Here is a 21,699-nt window from a genome sequence, read left to right as displayed (position 1 = left end):
TGTGGAGTTGAAAATGATATCAGTGAAATTGTTTCCATTTACAAAAAATAAATAAATGCCCTCGTTAAACAAAATATCAAAGCAATCGTTTTTAGTGGAAAACTCAAAGAACATGTTCACGCTAAATATATTTGTTTCACGGGGCAGTTGTCTGAAATTCGGAGATACCTCTTTATTACAACGCTAAAATTCACATAAAGTGTTTATTACTTGATTTAAACTCGAGAACTATTTTGGCTAAGTTTTTTCAATACACTTCTTGTAAACTTATGTTTAAAAATGTTCGAATCAAGACTGAAGTTCCAATTGGTTTTATCATATATTTGAATAGCTTAATTCTATCGATCTTTCATGCAACACCTTTGGGGAAATTATAACGTGCAACACCTCCATTTCTATATTGTACAAAAATAAACTTTAAATTATATTCAGTTTTTAATTATAAAAACATAAATTTTCTAACCTGAATTAGTTTTGTTCGTATATAGCACGTCCCATGAACTCTACTTTCGATTTGGGAATAAATATTTTCTTGTTTGTCTAGTGTGTGAAGATGATAATTGTGGTGACGTTATTGTGTATCTTTAGCTTACATATTTCACAATGTGTGTTCTTCAGATACACCAACACATCGTGTTTGGAGACTTATAAACTTGACAGAACAAACAAGGACAGAATTACATGCACGGGTGAACACGTCGTTAATCACTGCATTCCTGATGATCAACATAAAGAATTGGAAGTTTGTGTACAATGGAAATGGATTACAACAGGTACAATATATAAAATTCGCACTATTTATGATTAGGAGAATATGTAGTCATTCATATCAATTGTAATAAATTCATCCATGTCTAACGTTATATATAAAGTTTTCTTAGCACTTTTTATTTGTATCTCTAGTAAATATATTGATCTCTCTTCAGATATGCAGATTTGAGGTAAAAGTAGATTAAAATAGATATTTGACGAGTCGAGAGTTTGCTTATCTAATGCGAACATCAAATATAAACGTAAATGTAAAGATTTAGGCATGAAAAAATAAAGTTGCAAATGTTCTACTTTCGTTTTGTATCTGTGAAGTGTAACCGAGCGGATTTACCAAAAATAACACTAATGTAAAACTGTTTTCCGTAATTCAAACTGAGCTAACTGCCCAAAAATTATTTGTCCTGATTCGTGGGATAAGCCCAGATAACTTCTGAGAACCGTTAAAGAGAGAAAAATAATGAAAAAAAAGAAAAATTAATTACAACTTAAAGACGGAGCAATGATTCTTAGCTAATAAAAACTCTAAATGGGATGAAGAACTTGTTGATTCAGATGCTGGCTAACTTAACGAAGTATGTGTCTTTTATTATAAAGATTGTCCTTATTAGTAGTGAGATAGGGAAGGAAAAACTTGTTCAGCCACGTATAATCCCTGTCTTACCTAAGATGTTTTCAGCTTTTATTCTACCAACAAAGTGAGGAGCTGCAGTGACTGCGCTCTTTCTATACTGCCTAGACTGATTTCGATTGGATGATAGGCTTTCCTGGTTTTCATTGCATAGAAGAGTTCTAACGTATTAATTTGAATTTTCTCTGATCATCATATATCTATTTGGATTCCTTATCAACTTTCAAAAAGCGAAATATTTTTCGTTTTTACCATTCAATCAATACCGTATAGATCTGATGTCTGAAGCGTTTCATACCAATTGGAGAGAGTAGTGAGTTGCGTTCCCTTGTTTCCCACTCGGCGACGTTATCAGTCCCGGTTCAAGATCATCTTTTTTACATTGAATGCGTGATAGCGGTGTGAAGTTTAACAATATTTTTCTTCGCTTGTATTTTCAATCGATGCAGTGGGCTTTGCAAAAGAAATTATAATGAAGAACTACAAATTTGGCTTGATGAATTTAGCTCAGTTTAAAAACGAATTTAAGAAACGAAATGCGAGAATCTCAGGTTGGAGGGGAGAAACTTGTCGACAGGTAATTCGATATCCAAATTTGCATGTTACGTTCAAGCATTAACTTTGCGTGATTTTACTAAGTGCTGTGTATTTTTTCAACTGACTTAAGAGAAGAATTTATACATGGCACTGCCTGCCTAATAACATACTTGGACGTCAATTCTGATATCACATTCCGTGTTTTGACTAGTGGTACAATGCATAAATATTTTCAAAAGTTTGATAAAAAGTTTGGGTCACTTACATATGGTGTCTGGATAGGGCCATTTGCAAAAGCGTGACTGCGCGTTAGTCACAACACGCCGTCACGCCAACAAGCAACTCGCCTTCGCGCTCTCACGCCAACAAGCAACGCGCCTTCGCGCAGACAAGAACACGCCTTCGCGCTCTCACGACAACAATCAACGCGCCTTCGCGCTCTCACGCCAACAAGCATTACGCCTTCGTGCAGCGTTGCTTGTCTGCGCGAAGGCGCGTTGCTTGTTGTCGTGAGAGTGCGAAGGCGCGTTGCTTGTCTGCGCGAAGGCGCGTTGCTTGTTAGCGTGAGAGCGCGAAGGCGCGTTGCTTGTTGTCGTGAGAGCGCGAAGGCGCGTTGCTTGTTGGCGTGACGGCGTGTTGTGACTAACGCACAGTCACGCTTTCGCAAATGGCCCTATCCGGACACCATACTTACATGCAATTACTCCATTGTGGTAATGAGGTAACTTCCTCACCTTCTATAGATTCATCAAGAAAAATGCTGTATGTAGCGCAAACACGCGATGCTATTGTTATAAAATAACACACATTGAACAAACAATTCACTCTCTACCATCAAGCAATATACAAAGATTGCCTTCAATCAGTGAAGTAAACGTAAAGCAGTTATTAAAATCAGTTAATGTTTCAATAAAGTTCGGAATGAAATCAACTTCAAAGAAATTAAGGTCTAATATACAAAAGAAATAGTAATAATTCTTAAGAAAAGGAGAATAAAGAATATCTTCACCTTTTCATCTTGCATGTACAAGTAATGCCGAAAAGAAGACAAAACTAGGAGGGGGGCAAATACGGATATCTGGATTTACCAGAATCGGATAATGTGCATGGAAGCATTGCATCGATTTTATTTGGCCAGCTCTATGCTTAGCCCTCTATTGGAAGCAATTATACAGTAGCGATGTTTGACCAAGAGTGATATAAGAGATTATTGTGCATCAACATAAATAAATCGATGTTATAAGAGCTTTAAAAGTCTTGTGTAATTAAAAACTGCATTTTGCAAATGTTGTAATTGTTATAGTGATACCATCATTAAGTGTAATGCTGTGTGACATGTTTCATATCAATTGTTAGGACTTTCTTTACATGATGATTTTGATTACGGATCACTGTTCGTTATCTTCACCTTGCATTACTCTGTTTATCTGCCCGCCCCTTTTTTTTTTTTAGCAAGATGACACATTGCCTTTCTTTTAGGTTACTGTCCGTACTACGATACGATCTCAGATGTCATCAAAGAAGTGCGCTGTACATCTTACTGCCTACAGAATGATGACTTACAAGTTATCTGTGAGTTGGAAATTTGAAAAAAAAAAACCATTGCTGTATCTTTAAAAATACTCTATATTACAAATTGTTTTAAAATTCATCACTCATACATGCATGTGGTAATCAGCCTAATTTTAATGTTTGTCATTTTCATAGCCGAATTTAGGTTATGATTGACTACAGCTATATGTATACTGAGTTTATACATTTATCATTAAGACGGGACTACAGTGAAATGTATTTGTGAAAATACTTGTTTGAAAATTGTTGTTTCTCCTGTTTCGTGTTAAAGGCACCTGTCCATCAATATCCAATGATGATTCATGCAATCAGAAATGTAAAAATGATTTTGGATCTGACAAATGTGAGTATCGTATGATTGTTGCGTGATGTTTTGAGGGGTATCAACAAAAGTATAGATAGAGGATATTGAATGTTTTGTTGTTGGATATAGAATTTATTTCACGATTAGTGAGACAGGATTTCTATGAAAATACGGATGTATATTTAATTGCTGTGATAAAATGTAGAAATTCATTTGGAAATTAAGGATTATCTCCCGCATACATAGCTCTTATCCTTAGACGAATTTGACTCCATTTTTTGGCACTCAGTTTTGTCCTAAAATAACTCTAGCAAGTTTAGTGTTATTTCGGATTTCAAACAGTTCGGTTGAACATCACAGAAGATACATTATTTGTCGAAATGCGCATATGGTGCATCAAAATTGGTACCGTATAACTTTTACATATTTCCACGTGTGCAAATCACGATTGAGAATGCAAAAAAAAAAAAAATAAAAAAATAATAAAATAAAATAAAAATCCTGTCTGTCGAGTGAAATAAAATCTATTGAATTTTCTGTTTATTATATTTTCATCGGTTTTTCCTTCAGCACTAATAAAAAATAATCATATGCACCGCGAAAACATACCGATAAAACAGCTTAGCGCCATCTTGGTACTTTTGTACTTTATTTGAAAGTACAAGGTGTAGTTTCAAAGAATCTTCATAACAGAAGATATGTGTAGCCTACAGTTGTTTACTTCACAGCACAAGATTGAGTCGCTCTGGCAGAAAGTACCGACAAGTTTAAATATTGGGCTGACATCACACAAAATACGTCATGTACCAGAAAAAGCTGTATAATATGCATGTTTTCCTTTGGTGAAACTTTTAAACTTCACAACTTACTACAGCATACTGCATTGTCACCAATTAAGTTCAATGCAGTAAAATATCAAAAGCATCACAGATTCATGAAAGGTAAAGATAACGAACAGTTATCAATCTCTTAACTCCTAAAAGCAATACAAAATAGATTTATGCAACTGTTGGTGCTGATAAGTTCTGATAATTACTGATGATATTACTGTTGATGAAAGGTGAAAACAACGAACAAGTGATCAATCTCATAACTCCTATAAGCAATACAAAATGGATAGTTGGTCAAACACGGTCCGTGTTTGGACACACCAGAGATGGGATCAGGTGCCTGGAGGAGTAAGCATCCCCTGTCGACCGGTCACACCCGCCGTGAGCCCTGTATCTTGACCATATAAATCGATATGACGTGACGTCATCTGGTACATTTTGAAAAGGATGACATCTTTTTAAAGCATGATGCATTTATGCTTTGATAGGCAGATCAAGGGATCCCCAAGAAAATTAAAGTATATCATGCCCCGCCATGAATTTCGCCAAGGTATATAGTGTTGGTCGTGTCCGTCTGTCCTTCCGTTACAATTTGTGTTTACCTCTGTGTTTAGCTCAAAGAAACTATTCAAGATATGTTCATCAACCTCACATGTTGATAAATATTTATTTCATCTTTTCCACTGCATCGATATTTGTTGACCTAGACCTTTCCTGTTACTTTGATCTCACTTTTCCATATTTGGTATTTAGCTCTGTTTCAAAGCAACTATTGGCAATATCTATATGTGAACTTTTACACAGATACATATTAGTTGTAGCTATTCAACTGTGGTATTATTTTATGACCTTGACATTCCCTGTGACGTTGACCTAGCTATTTCCTATTTTGGTCATTAGCTCAGTTTCAAAGCAATTAATAAAGAATGGTTGTCCCTTTCTGAATATGACCAGGACATATAGTAGAGGAGCAATTAAACCGGTGTTTGTCATGTCAGTTTCTGATATCCATGTATGTAAATGAGGATCAGTATTGCATGCAAGTATAATAGATTTTTTCGTTTGTAAAAAGGAAATTTTGAATAATAATCTTTCGATTGATACCATTTAACCAAAGGAAAATTTCAATTCATCTTTATAGTGAGTGTTTTAAAATATTGGTAAATTCTAATAATATTCAGAGTGAAATGAATGGTTGATACTTGAGTTAAATAATTTAAAGAGAAGAACATTTTGAAAAAAAAAGACTTTTTTTTATTATACGACTTCACTTTGCTATAGAAATAATGCATTAGATTGATAAGGGATAGTGTGAGAAAGGTTTTCCTTTTTGATGTGGGATATGTATTGTAAACAACTGAGAATGCAACCTACCATTGGGTCAAATGATGTCTGGCGTGTTTCATACCGATTGTGAGGCCGTTGTTGGTACACTGATTTTTGCTGCGGATGACTCCGTTTGCCTGGTCGGGATGTGGGGCTCACAACGGATGTGGCCGGTCGACTGAGGATTTTTCTCCTAGGCATCCGATCCCACCTCTGGTATATCCAGGGGTCCGTGTTCGCCCAACTCTCTATTTTATGTTGCTTTTAGGAGTTATGAGATTGATCACTCTTTGTTATATTCACCTTTAACTATATTAAGTTTTCTAATAGACTAGAGTACTGCAAAGGTTCTCTTTAAATTTTGTACATTTGTGATATGACTTGAGCGCAACTCATATTTACCTTTTTAAAGGCTAGCACTACACCAGACCAAGTTCACTAAAGGTTTAACTCTGATATAAACACAACAATGTGTATTTCCTATTGTGAAAGCACTGTAGTTCTCTTCTAATTCATGATAAGTTGAATGAAAAAATGTGCAGCAAGTTTTCTCTCTTCATTGAAAAACTATAAAAATATTTACACAAAGATATTTCCCTTTCAATCGCACCTGTGGTCATATTTAATCTGCATATTTTTTTAAAGAAAAAAGGGATAAGTATTTTGATTTTTTTGCACAAAATGAAAAAAAAAATTAAACATATTTCCCAGAATATCAGGCCACGAGAAGGTACCGATAATTTCTATTTTGTTTAGCTCACTTGAGCCAAAGGCTCAATAATGTGAGCGCTTCTGATCAAAACTTCCCGTTGTTGTTATAAACTTACATTTACATTTTCATCAATTTTCTTCAGAACCATCTGGCCAATTTCAACCAAATTTGGCACTGAGCAGCCTTGGGCAAAGAGAATTTACGTGTGTTCAAATGAGAGGCGATGCCTGTCTCCAAGGGGAAATGATTATAGCGAAATAGTGATATTACACTGACAAATTTTAAAATTCTTCGTCTCCAGAAACAGCTGGCTAATTTCGTTACAAATTATTCTCGGGTGAAGGAGGTTCAAATGAAGGGTTATGCCACCTTCAAAGGGAGATAATCACATAAGTGCAATAATAGGGTGAAGTGATTTAAAAATATCAATAAACACTGGGCCAAAAAAGCTTAAATTTACATGGAAGCTTCCTGACATTGTGCAGATTCACGTTTATCAAAGTCATGGTCCTTGGGGTAAAATGGGACAACAATAGCAAATCAAAGTTTTACATGGAAATATATAGGAAAAAGTGTTTATGAATATTCTTCATAATAATCATTAGTCCAGACAACTTCAAATTTACACGGCAGCTTTCTGACATAGTGCAGATTCATGTTTGTAACGGCACAGGGGGGTCGGTTGGGGTCACAATAGAGGATCAAAAATCTTTATGCAAATTTATAGGGGAATTTTTTTTAATATGGGCCAAGTTGACTCATGGGTCCGTTATTTTCATATTGCATTACAAATATCACTTTGAGCGGGACATTCATGTCCTATGAACATATTTCTAGTTTTGGTATTCAAATAAAAAAAAAAAAACCTTGAAAAAGTAATTTTATATAACGTAAAATGAAGGTAATCTTATGTATTACCGATAAATATCGTCGGCACACTGTGAAAATAGCACTGAAAATAAGAACTGTGAAAATATTAAATTGTATTTAATGGATAAATTCCAGTATTTTGGTGTTGAAAATGTAATAAAGAACTTTATGCTAATAAAATATTATTTACAGTGATATCTAATTGTTTGTCTTCCTTTTTTCAGTAATTTTAAGTTGTGGTGTATATAGAAGTGAAAATAACGAATGATGATCAATCTAAATTTCCATAAAGGATACAAAATTAAGATTAGGGAAACACGAAGCTTTAGCTTAGAAACACTGAGCTTTAGCTCACACTAGAGGTGGGACCAGGTGCCCACAAGGAGTTAGCATCCCTTGTTCACCAGTCAAACCGGCCACGAACCCCACACTCCGATCAGATAAACGGAACAACCCTTAGCCAAAATTGTGTGTAAAGAACGTCTCAACAGCTGGCATGACAAAATTCGACCCAATGACAGGTTTTTATTTCTAAAGTAGACATTGATAACGTAACGACCACAGATTTTGCGAAATGCTGTCTCAAACGAGACCGACAAAACTCTGCAACACCAACCCCCCTGAAATTAATTAAGTTTATCATTATTATTTTGTTCATTGCGGAATACCCCATTGGACGAATATGACGTGTTCTTATTCGCTTCATACAGAACATTAATTGACAAGTCAGAAAAGAATAAAAATGGAATATGCAGTGTAAATACGTTGTAGATTTCGTGTAGTCGTAGTGTCAGTGATTTTTTTGTATAATTTAAATGTTTTTGTTTGTCATGAAGACGTTTTGTGTATCCTATTCGTGTCGTTGATCATATAGTGTTCTCCCCTCCCCCTTCTCACTCTCTATACTAATTTGACAACAAATTAATCCATTTACCTGATCAAGACATAGAACTTACGGCATGTGTGACAGGTCTTTGAAGGATGTTTCTAACCCTAGATAGCCGAGTCCACCTCTGGTGTTTCCAGATGCCCCTGCTTTCCCTTCTGCTAACTTTGTATTCTTTATAGAGGTTATGAAATTTGTCAATGTTCATTGTCTTTAATTCATGTATATGTGTTGTGCATCTTTTTAGACATCTTTTGTGAACCTGACAAAGTTTCTACTACAATTAGGTAAGTCTGGTATTGTGTCTGTCTACTTCTGATTTTGTGACGTGTAATTCTTTGTGTTCGCTGTTGCCATTTTCGATCATTCTACTGATAATCTCGCATTGGCATAGTGGTCTGACAAGCAGTGCAATATAGATAGTTAGTATCTGTAATGTGTTTCCAGCTAAAGTCAGATCGAGAGTTCGTTAAATTTATGATGATTAATAGAGTACACCAACTGATGTTTAGTAGAATGATACAAACCAAACTAGACCAAATGATTTTCTGCCTACAATTACAATTTGAAATCCCGATGAATAAAGTGACAAATATGGTAATTCAATAGTAAGTTATGAATAGGCAAATAAGGAAGTATTATCTCGGAAGCTCTTGAATACTGTTTTCAGCATTTTTTATAACTGCTCTCAGTGTATTCAAACAATTTCAGCCCAACAACGAATATCATGTCTGGGGGACACGAGTTATGGAATTCGTCAGATTTACAAATAAATGTCAGGTTAGTGTTAATAATGGACATTCCCATGCTGCTGAATGATGAAAATGGGGAATGATTGTCTGCATGATTAGGTGTTACTGAATGATTGTCTGCATGATTAGGTGTTACTGCGGTTTGAAATTAATGACAAACCTGTCTGTGATTTATAATTTTTAAAGATTTATGTTTCTTTAAAATAGACACATATAGGTTTGCTGTTTCTAAACGTTCTTGGTTATTGTTATGACTATTGAAATCATTTCAGCCCCACAGTCAGTATTACTTCCGGAAGGAATGGTACACGGAATTCACCAGAACCAGAGTTTAATGGCAGGTTAGTGTTGATTGGCGTGCTAGTCGTCGATAATAATGGCTCTGCGAGGGTTACTAAATCACAATCGCCTGAACATATGTGTTTATGTCGATTAAAAGGTCTCTTACACGTCACAGTTCACAGTGTCGTAGCTAAAATAACAATCGAGGACTGGATAATGCCCTTTTTGGACATGGGAATATTTTTTTTTAAATTATGATTATTCATTTGGATTCACAACTGAAATCGTACAGTAATGGGATATTTGTTTGGCTATTTGAAAATGAAATTCGATATGTACACGAAAAATTAACCTTCTTTTCCCATAATATCTATGTTTTTGATTGAAATTATAATCTAGGATTCAGAAAATGTTTACTTTCAAACAATATCACAATGATTTTCAAAACCCTACTATACGAACACTCGACACATATAGATATATAGTTTTATGTACTGACAATTTAAAGATGTTTTAGTTTAACATAATTACATTGTAATTCATTTGTTATTATCATTATCATTAGTTATTTATAAAGCACAGATTAGATATAGTTTTTATGCGCTGTACAATTGATCTGCAAATAATCAATGACAATATGCCAATAAAAGACCTGCAAAAGTAACTGATAAAACAATAGAAAGAATTTAAATAAATCAGGGTAGTAAGATGACAAGGTGGTTAACTTTAACTAGACAAGATATAACAGGCACACAGGTAATAGCATTCATATACTGGATAAATGTTTTACATGAGATATTAGTATTGTAGGAATGAAAATCTAGCTCTGATGTTTAGTGCAGTGCGAATTACGTTTAGTGTAATTGTACCACTAATAATGTAAAACTTATACGGTACCAATTTTGATGCACCAGATGCGCATTTCGACAAATTATGTCTTTTCAGTGATGCTCAACCGAAATGTTTGAAATCCGAAATAACTATGAAGTTTTAGAGCTGAATATAGCCAAAACCAGCGTGCCAAAAAAAGTGGGGCCAAATTCGTCCAAGGATAAGAGCTATGCATGAGGGAGATAATCCTTAATTTTGAAATGAATTTCTAAATTCTATAACAGCAATTAAATATACATCCACATTTTCAAGCTAGTAACGAAGTAGTGAAATACAATGTAACATAGTTTTGATTTTCAGTGCTCTATTAATTACCTTGGCTGTAATTGTATCGGTAATAGGTCATGAAATACAATGTAACATTGTCATTTTGATTTTCAGTGCTGTGGGAATTGTTATTGGTGTAATTGTGCCGCTTATCCTGCTGATTGTTGTTGGAATTCTTCTGTTCAATAAAAGACGTCACACACAAGGTATGTATAGAATCAACTTTGTAATTATACTATCATATCATGTACATCTCTTTGAATAATGTAATCATATTTGTTTTGATAATTTGCTTTTGAACATCTTGTGTTTTATTCAAACGCTTCTGGGACAGAAGACAAAAAATATCTCCTTGTGGCCTTCAATTCGACATTTAGATATATCGATGACGTTTTGCTATTAACAATAATAACTTTCATTCATATGTTAATATATCCCTGTGAGCTTGAAATAAAGTACACCACAGAGTCGTTCACTTCTGCTTCATACTTAATACTTTATTGAACGTAGACATTAACGGCAAACTGACGACTCAACTGTATGACAAACGGGATGATTTCAACTTCTCCATCGTCAACTTCCCATATTTATGTAGCAATATTCTATTATTACCTGGATATGGTGTTAATATATCTCGACCGATTCGATACACAAGGGCTTGTTCTGTGTATAATCAGTTTTTTAATCGAGGTAAGCTACTGACAAACAAGTTGATGGTACAGGTTCAACAGTCTCGATTGAGGTCAGCATTTTGCAAATTCTATAGTCGTTATAACAATCTAGTTCATCAATACATCTTATCATTGGGTCAAATGCTGTCCGAATTGTTTCATACCGATTGTTAAACCGTTCTTGGCACACTGATTTGACTGCGGATAACTCCGTTTACCCGATGAGGATATAGGGCTCACGGTGAGTGTGACCGGTCGACAGGGATGCTTACTTCTCCTAGGCACCTGATCCCACCTCTGGTGTGTCCAGGGGTCCGTGTTTGCCCAACTATCTATTTTGTATTGCTTGTAGGAGTTACGAGATTGATCACTGTTCGTTATCTTCACCTTTCATCTAGAAGTTACGTAATTTTGTGAATTTATAGATCTAGCAATTATTTTTGCATTCACAAATTAATGTCATGGAAAACGGTGTTCCTAGTAGCAACTCGTAGGCTAACCCTCGTCGAATATTTTAAAGTACAATGTACTAACTTTAATCTCTCCATGATTTTTGAGAAACGAGATTGAGACTCAAGATCACGTCAGTCCTTTCTATAGACTGTTTGTGTGGTTTGTTAAATTATATGATTTCCTGTCAACAGCTGTAGGCGAATTGTCACAAACGTTGACTTGTTCGTGACGCTCTGGGTCACAGCAGTGGGGGTTCGTTATTGTATGAACACCTGCAGCCGCATGTAACCTTGAGTCATGACTCACAAATATGAATATTGAGCGTTTATCGAAGGAACAGTTACTATTAATTTTTATGTCTTAGATCAGATGCGGTCAAGGGATGAGTCTGGTGTAAACCTACGACCATCTATTTACAAAGCAACACGTTAACTAAGCCAAGAGGATCAGTCTTTACAAACTGATAGTATAAATTTCAATTAATATTCTATTTCATTTGAAACTCATCATTTTGGCAATCTAATCAAAATTAGATTCTTTGATCCGATCACATGTATTAAAAAATCGCTTGCTTAATTAATTCTGATATATCTCTTTAGAGAGATCCCACTCTAAAACACAACCATTCATGTTTACAGCTATATATATTTCAAGTATTTAACTCACTTGGGTCAAGGGCTACAATTCAAAATGAAGGTTACCGATGAAATCCAAGACCCCTACATAACAACATCTCTTCGAAATAATGTCCAAAGATTTATTTTACTTCTCATATTTTGCGTACTTAAGATCTGACATACCATTGATTGCTTTGTTGATTAATGTGTCAAAGGCTGCAAATGTTCTAAATTGTTATGTTCTTTTTCATTTGTGCATAAAAGACATTGTTTGAAGGGTGTGAGGAGAGAAGGGGAGAGCGAGGGGATGAAGGAGAAACTAACTTTTATTAATACTTGACCTTGGTCCTCTTTCTTGTCCATGTAAATGTTGTGGGACATATGCTACTGTTATACATGTAACGTCTGTGTATAGAGGGCAGACACAGTTTCCCTATTGACGAAAAATATATGAATTTCAAACATTCTTTGAAATACAGATACATATCAGGTAACTCAAAACTTTCTTTGAATTCAATTTCACTTCATTTCTTACAGATACGAGTAAGAGAGAGACAACATTGGAAATTGGTGAAAGTAAAGCCCTAGTAAGTACAGGGGCAATATATCTGGAGGAAAATGAACAGAACCAACAACAAATAGAGAAAGGTAAGATTTAAATTAATAAGTGTTTATGGGTTCTGTATTTGCCATTTACTCTCTACTCATTAGGATCGGTTGATTTGATTTTTTGATGTTTTCCGCCACACTCAACAATTGTTCAGTTATATGGTGGCGCCCAGTTTTTGTTGGTGGAAGAGAGAACACAGATACAATGCACCTGGGAAGAGACCACCGACCTTCCGAAAGTAAACTGGGAAACTTTCTCACTTACCAGCGCAAGCAGGGTTCGAACCCACGCCGACAGAGGTGTATCTGGGTTCTCTACTGAAATTAGGAAACAAAACCCGATCCTAATAGATGTTATAAATTCTGCAGAAGATAAAACCAACCCAAATTTTTATTGTCAACAATTTGTTGTAATCGAAATATTGCCATTGGTGGAAGATCAATATTATTTAATAATCAGCATGGATTATGTATTGTATTCATTTATGACCTTCGGGATGAAACTAGTAACTTGTACAGTTTTAATTACATACAAAAATATTTGAAAGTTAAAATGAATTTTGTAAAATATACAGGATTAAAGAAAGCAATCCAACAAAGACAAGTTCTTATACAAGACAATACAGGAACTACAAAACCACTTTTACCTATTATTTCCCCTACTATTTCAATTTATTTCAAAGATAAACAGGTTGTAAAGATATGTATAAGGAATTGATAAGCCATAAAGCAACCCAAATTAAATCTATATCAAAATGGGAATGACAAGAAAGATTTTTCAGAGTTACAATGGAGATTATTCTTGAACTTTCTTTTAAAACAATCCATGAATCAAAAATGAAGTGGATACAGTTATAAATCTTAAATCGAATATTTCTATTTGATTATTATTCACCTAAACTTAGAATTGTTAAGTATTTAATCTACACGTTTTAGAAGAGGGATTTTGAAACTATTGATCAAAGATTTGTAGAATATCAATGTTAGCAAGATCTGGTATAGAATTGAAGAATGACTTTACGAAAAACTGACAGGCATATTAGTTTTAATAGAAATGGGAAAAATGTTAATAAGAATGTAAACAATATGGAAAGGTTGATAATTCTTATGATAACTGATTTATACCAGTAGATACTCAAGTGTAATAAATTAAGTTTAGATGCATCTAAAAACTTTATCATTGATAGAATTACATTGGAAACTCTTTTGTTGCTGAAATACAGCAGGTGTAGGGAGTTTGAAAGATATTAGCAAAAGATTTACGATAAATTATGGCTGTATTAAAGACCTAATATTGATTGTGTAACATACCCTACTCTACTTTATGAGCGCGCTTTCTTTCTTTCTCCTTATACCTTATAATATTGAAAACGCATTTCGCATATGGATATTGGTGATGTTACTGTGTGGTGCTAAATTACATGTATGTATATGATATGAAAGTCAAATAAAAACAATAAATTCTAAAACTAATTTTGCATCGAAACCATATGATATTTCCATATAGTCAGAAAAACTGTGTAATTCAATGTTGTTACGTATCAGTACCTAGTATTGCGAATTTACATGAAGGCCCGATTCATACATAGACAAGATAAATGAGCTATTATCTACGTACATTTTTGTATATTCAACAATAGTCTTTCTTTTCATTTTTCATCAATTCTATCATTACGGAATCATTTCAAATTTCGCACAATCTATATACGGACTTTTAACTACAACCTATATAACGTTTTACCACTTTTAAATATAATTCCAATGTCGCCATACTTACCGGCACATTCCATCAGGGAAAAGGTCTAAAGCATGCTCGGAGGTTTCCGTATTATTAGAATAAACATTCCTGCATCAGCCTGTTTGTCCTTTAATTCATATCGTTTAGAAGGTCACACAAAGCGTATGCATTACCCCATGCACATGCATCCGCAACAGTGTTAATGTTTTTGTCAACAACGTGGATATCTAAACTGATAGAGAATATGAGGTCATATACAGTTCTGTTTTCGAATCGGTACAGGACTTTTTGTTGTTGTAAAAGATGAATATCAAGCATGATTATGAAATGCAATTGCTGTTTTACGACAAAAAGGATTAGTAAAAGTCAGATATAGCATAGAACCATCACGTCAAAAATCGTTCATGAAACGGGAAATGCCAATCTTATTAATGGCCCCATAATAAAATATTTAGTGAGGGTGCATCATGAAAGATTGCATTGAAAAGTCCCATTTTTTTTACTCAATTACTCACTAAAAGACACACTTCACTGTTCGTTATCTTTACCTTTCATATTGTAAACTTGCTTGTAGGCAACTTTGATGAAAGTTGATGAAGGTTTTAAAAGTTCATTATCACAATTTATGATGTGAAAGGTAAAGATAACGAAGTGTGATCAATCTCATAACTCCTATGCGTAATACAGATTAGAGAGTTGAGCAAACACGGACTCTTGGATATAGCAGGGTGGGAACAGATGTCTAGGAAGAGTCAGTACCCCCTTTTGACCAGTCACACCTGCTGTGAGCCTTATATTTTATTCAGGTAAACGGAGTTATCCATAATCAAAAGCAATGTACCAAGGACGACCTAACAATTGATATGAAAAACGGCAGCTAGCTATTGACCCAATGAAAGGTTGTATTGACAAAATAGATCGTTATAACGGCCATGGAATTTTTGAAATGCTGACTTAAACGAGACTATTGAAACTTCTACATCATCAACTTCTCTTTCAATTGCCGGTTTCTATGTAAAAACTGACTATACGCAGAACAAGCTTTTGCTTATCAAATCACCTTAAAGAGATAAACAGCATATGCAAGTGATAATGAAATATTGCTATACAAATATGGGAAGCTGACGATAGAGATGCTGAAATCATCCAGTTTGTCATAAAGCTGAGTTGTTAGTTTGCGGTGAATATATATTTACAATAAAATATCTGAGTATGAAGTAGAAGTGTACGACTCATTTGAATTTTGAAAGAAAGTCTTCTTGCTTGTAGTGTAATGTTGTCGTTTAAATCACCTTCACTATAAGAAGATGTCCTAAAAAGTAATTTCACACCCTTCGTAGCCATGCTCAATTCCTGCGATATCATGAACAAGTACATTTCAATACAAACTGTACATATGTTAACAGTGATAATCTACATATAAAATATTTATTTTGTTTAAAATGTCGTATACGCATAACAAGCTTAAAAATCTTTCACGAAACACGCATTTTCCTCATCGACTTCATGAATATAATATTTCAATATTCATAGTTATAATTACGGGTATATTGAATAATCAGAAAAGGGCTATCTAGGAGTCTGATTTATAATTATTAACGTCTATAACGCAAGTGTGGGGCCATGCTAGGATTTTAAAGCTATACATGTGGAAAATGCAATTGTGAGGAAATGAGCCTAATGTTTCAAATAAGTTTTTCTGATCAAAGGATCAATTCAGAATAACAAACGGAATGAGTAGAACAATTTTCCGGAAGAGTAACATTGTTATATAATGATAATATGAAATGCGAAGATAACGAACTGTGATCAATCTCATAACTCTTATAAGCGACAGAAAATAGAGAGTTAGGCAAACACGGAACCCTGGACACATCAGAGGTAGGATTGGGTGCCTAGGGAGAGTAAATATTCCCTGTCCAAAGGTCACATCCTCCGTAACCCTTATATCTTGATCAGGTAAACGACGTTATCCGTAGTCCGAATGACTGTGCCAAGGACGGTCTAACATTCGGTAAGAAATAAGTGAGGCAGCATTTGACCCAATAATATTTATTTCTAAAGTCAGACATACAAACAACAATCTTCGCAATACGCGGTTGAGTTAAGGCTTTCCCCATAAAATATTTAATACCAGTGCTGCACATAAATATACTTTACCGCACTGGCACATTGCACGACGTCACAATGAAAATTACGTCATGACGAAGGTCATGACGTACATATCTACAGTCCTTTTGTGGTTGGAAATGTCAAAGTATTGTTTCGTTATTTACCACCGCTGTCAAACGGTAAACTGCAATCGCGTAAAAGTTTCTATCAAATGGGTTATATTAATTCACTTTGATATTGAAAAAGTTTCAATTTCTTCTTTATATAGCATACATGCTAAAGTAATATCCATATTATATTGTGATATTGATATCGCCCCTAATCTACACGTATAGTTACTTTCACAATGGACTCATTTGCATAAACAGGGTTTCTGTACATAAAAATTTCACCATTGGCACGACACCCCGAGGTTTTTAAGTGAAAGATGTTTCATTTATGTGACATGTGAACTTCAGTGCCAAAGGAAAGTTAGGGGAGCAAATTCTGCCTTCAACAGAAAATATGTTTTTCATGCTAGATTCAACTTCGTATTTGCAAAATTCGCTGCATCTTGCATATTCAATGCAAAAATTAGACATATTACAAGTCACAATAAACTTGCTCTCAGCACTTTTCAAATTAAGAAATTAATATGCTTTGAAGTTATATTGACTTCAACTTGCATTGATATCTGGATATCGTGCCAATTCTACGATTTATACATACACGATACGTTTTTATCTTGATATTTGATCACGTGATAGAGAGTTGATGTTGAGACTGTCGGTCTGGTGAAAAATGTATAAGAGGTCAATCTGCACTTAATGATATATACATATTGTTTTTGTATAAAAGGGTTGTGTTTGCAGAATTTGTCACAAATTGATCTGTTTATTAATGCTTTTTTTCCTGATATATTTCTATGGCCCTACTTAACACAACTGCGTATATTAGCTATTTACCGACTTAATCAGACGTTGGTGTTAGGGCCATATATCGTTATATTATTTTGTGGGTGTAAGTTTAACATTTTCAAATTTAATATTAAAAACTTAACTTTATTATTTGCGATGTTGAAATTAGGCATCAAAGTTGACATAGTTTTTCCTATTTTAGCACCGATTTTGGATGAATTTTGGCCTTGAATCCTCCGTGACTGACCTGTCCCGATATAAAATTATGATATGTTGATTGGTTCTAATCTTAAGAACAATATAGATTACGATTTTTTTCTGAGACACCCCAACTCCATTGTTTATAAGGAATAGTGAGTTTTAAACAATTTGTTGATTCTATTTTATCATTTTTAATACAAACACCCCGCAATACCCCTTTCACTATGCACATTTAAGTTTAAACAAAATGTCTCGATAAATTTCATATGGAAAACCTGTACGCCAGCAACACTGTCCACTGAGACACCATGACGGATAATTTAATCAATATATTTTAAGCCGTTCTTGTCACACTGATTTTGACTGCGGATGACTCCGTTTACCTGGTCAGGATATAGGGCTCACGGCGGGTGTAACCGGTCAACAGGGGATGCTTACTCCTCCTAGGCACCTGATCCCACCTCTGGTGTGTCCAGGGGTCCGTGTTTGCCCAACTATCTATTTTGTATTGCTTGTAGGAGTTATGAGATTGATCACTGTTCGTTATCTTCACCTTGCATTTTATACAAGACAAACCCTTTTATGACTGACATGGGAAGATGAAGATAACGAACAGTGATCAATCCCATAACTCCTATAAAGAGTGCAAAATTAAGAGTGGGGCAAAGACGGACCACTGGACATACCAGAGGTGGAATCTCTATCTGATTTGAGTAAATTATAGGTAAATGTAAACTGGGTTGGAATTTATTCTCATTTAGGAATCACATTGTCTGTCCATCTGTCTATTTTGATTGCTATAAATCTGAAATGATACCTTGAATAGTTTTCAGCGCAGTGACAGTGATAATTCAGATAAATCAGTATTATCTCAATTTTCAACAACACCAGGCTCTTCATCTGGTACAAAGTTGGGATGTTGGTCTTATAACGTGCTCATAAAAGAGTTAGAAATAAGGTCAACGGTCACCAGCATGTAATACACACCAGTGTTGCATGTAGCTCCCAGGAAAAATGACTAAAACATTCTTTATGCAGTAGTGAGATAGCCAATAGTTATATATTGTGAAATTGAAGAACAATGTTTATTGATATATTGACATTAAATACACATTCGGTCATATGTCGGTATTGACTGGGTGTTTTCAATGTATATTAATTTAAATAAAAGAGTTGTCTAATGGAAACACATTGCTTTTTCATTCTTGTCTTTTATAGCTGAAGGTCATGTATTTTCATAAAATTATTTTTTTTCACCGGTTAAACTGACTATTTGTCGGTTTCTGGCTTATTGATAATCAATTAGGTCGAATACTGCCCCACGACAATCTTGTTTATACTGTTATTGTAAATTTCAAGTATTGATATTTACAGAAGAAAGTGGCTGCAGTGAGTTACAGGACCTTTTGGAATTCATATGTACAGGACCAGCGAGGAAGATACTGTTTAATGTTATAAAAATGTATGTGGAGAATCCAGACAGTTACTTCCACGATGAATCAAAGAAGGCTTCAGTAAAAACAGTATTACCAACAGAGTACCATTCATTCCTTGACCCCGAATCTGACTACAGACATTCTATTCCTGTATGTTACACCATTCTACAATTGTCACTTAGTGCGGAACATGAACCAAAATCTGGTTGGGGTCAAAAGGTCGAGGATTTAGACACCGGGGTAGGAGATGATGTAGAGAGAGTACACCAAGTTCACACACTGAGTAGAGAAATTCAGAATCCAGAGGAAATATCTGTGGATGGATATGTAAGGCTATTTGAAATGATGATAGGAGCTGTAGAGAGACTAGATATAAAGGGGAAATGTAGCGAGGATTACAGGGAGATAGTGAGGAGATTGGAGAATATTCAGAGGAAGCTGTGGGTGAAAGACAGATGGAAAACATTTACAAATTTTATAAAGAAATGGTCATAATAAATACAATTATTTGTATCCATGCCTACACATATACTTGTAAATATTAAGTAGTGAGTTTAAAAGTAACAGTACAATAAATCCAACAGTGATTAAAACCCAGGGCCACTAAAAGTCCAGTTACTTACTCCAGCTACTGAGCTGAATTGTATCTGGTCACTGGCAATGAAAACAGGCTGATCACCACAAGATGATACCGGTGCTTGTCATATATTAAATCCACAAAAAACAGAGTTTGAGAAACAGTAACTAATATGATAGGACATTTCAACAGTAACTTGGTAAAAAAGAACTTGAATAATAGTAATATCACAAGACAGATTTGATTACATAAATTCGAGTCAGGCTTTGATAAGCTATTGATAATTATAAAAAAAACAACAAGGACTCCAACCCCAACCTCCATTTGTTCCTCAAATGGTAGTCATAAATATGCTTTTACATAGATGCAATGTAAGCAATTTTCTTTGGATATAATTATATGCGAGTTAAATATCTTTGAGTTAATATGCTGACAGTGTTACGATAAGTACAAAATTTCGCACAGTGAGTTCACACAGATTAAAAATGTCATCTTCTATATATTGCATATTTCGTTTTTACATTGTATGTTGCACATGAAGAAGAATAAAACATGTTATAATGTGAATAATGCTGGGCTCTCAAAACCGAAATGGAAATCAAAGCAATGAAAGTACTGAAAAGCGCTAAGCTGACTTCATAAATTATGCCTGTAATGTTAAGGAGAAACTACAGGAGAAGAAGTCAATGCATTATTCTTTATTTTCACACAATTAAATGATACATTTTCTATATGGAAATTGCAGACATGGATGGTAAACGATGTCCTGAAAGTGTTAACTATGTCGAAATATAAATGGTAGATGACGTTAGTAAAAAATAGATATTATAATAATTTTGGCCCAGCCTGTACCGGGTACCAAAATTCTACTCTTTGGATCATGAAATTTACAATCTATTAAAGGGTTACCTGCACCGTTTGAATATCTATTTAGTCTCAATTTTGGTATCAATAGCATTAAAGAAAATACTAATGGAACGTTTTACACATAAAACCTATCTACCAAGTTTGGTCCCATCCTGCAGTCAGACCCTCTATCATGAAGATCATGAAATTTTGGCAATTGATTTTATCGAACAAATGTAAGGTTGCAGAGAAGAAGATATTTGAAATTTGGTGAAGTTTTGGCAGTGTTTGAAAATTTGAAAAGATTCTTAATGGTAATTATCGGCAGGTATAAGTGTTCAATTGTGAACGCATGACGAATGCTGACCAAATGCAACAGAAATGAATGGAAACGTCCAAGCCTATCATTCACAACAACTACATACCTAATAACTAAATGACTACTGTGTTATATTTTAATAGTGCATGACACATGTTTAGAATTCAATTAAAATGAAATTAATCTATTGTTTGATATTTGTCAAGCAAGGAGGGGAAAAAGAAACAAACAATTGAACAAGAAAACAGAAAGAACAATTGCACATACTCACACATACCACGTAGCAAGTGCCACAATTTTCATATCAAAACACACCAACATAAAAAAGAAGGAATCTGAAACACTTTACACCCTTTTCAAGAAATCATTTAGATGAATCGTTATGACTTATACCACAGAGTTTAGGGAATAATTACAGGTAGCAATTAAAAAAAAAATGAAAATAGATTTGTTTTTTAATTAATTATGAGATTGATTTCAACTCAAGACAAGGTTGCCAAATACAAAAAACTAGGGAGTTATTTAAAAAAAAGCAATGGTCATTATACGTGTGCAAGAAGTAAATGCTGATTTTCAGCAAGAGTGAAAAGAACTAA

The 21,699-nt window shown here is 34.4% G+C and overlaps 1 protein-coding gene across 2 annotated transcripts; it reads left to right on the top strand.

Annotated features, from left to right (window-relative positions):
• Positions 1 to 441: 441 nt before the first annotated feature.
• LOC125664399 (uncharacterized) lies at positions 442 to 19,954 on the top strand. Of its 2 annotated transcripts, none has more exons than XM_048897162.2 (9): positions 442 to 773; positions 3,416 to 3,508; positions 3,780 to 3,851; positions 8,684 to 8,723; positions 9,148 to 9,216; positions 9,461 to 9,529; positions 10,743 to 10,834; positions 12,907 to 13,017; positions 19,300 to 19,954. In XM_048897162.2, exons 1-9 carry the CDS (start codon positions 554 to 556, stop codon positions 19,854 to 19,856), a joined length of 1,323 nt encoding a protein of 440 aa, XP_048753119.2. In that variant the 5' UTR covers positions 442 to 553; the 3' UTR covers positions 19,857 to 19,954. The 2 variants fall into 2 exon arrangements, with proteins under 2 accessions (XP_048753119.2, XP_056007223.1); XM_056151248.1 differs by lacking the exon at positions 19,300 to 19,954 and adding an exon at positions 15,404 to 15,475 and having other exon boundaries at positions 525 to 773.
• The last annotated feature ends 1,745 nt before the right edge of the window (positions 19,955 to 21,699 follow it).

The sequence above is a fragment of the Ostrea edulis genome, chromosome 1 (assembly GCF_947568905.1).
Source record: "Ostrea edulis chromosome 1, xbOstEdul1.1, whole genome shotgun sequence".
Taxonomy (NCBI): domain Eukaryota; kingdom Metazoa; phylum Mollusca; class Bivalvia; order Ostreida; family Ostreidae; genus Ostrea; species Ostrea edulis.
The sequence above is the reverse complement of the archived record's forward strand: the minus strand, read 5'-3'. Positions and strand labels throughout refer to the sequence as shown.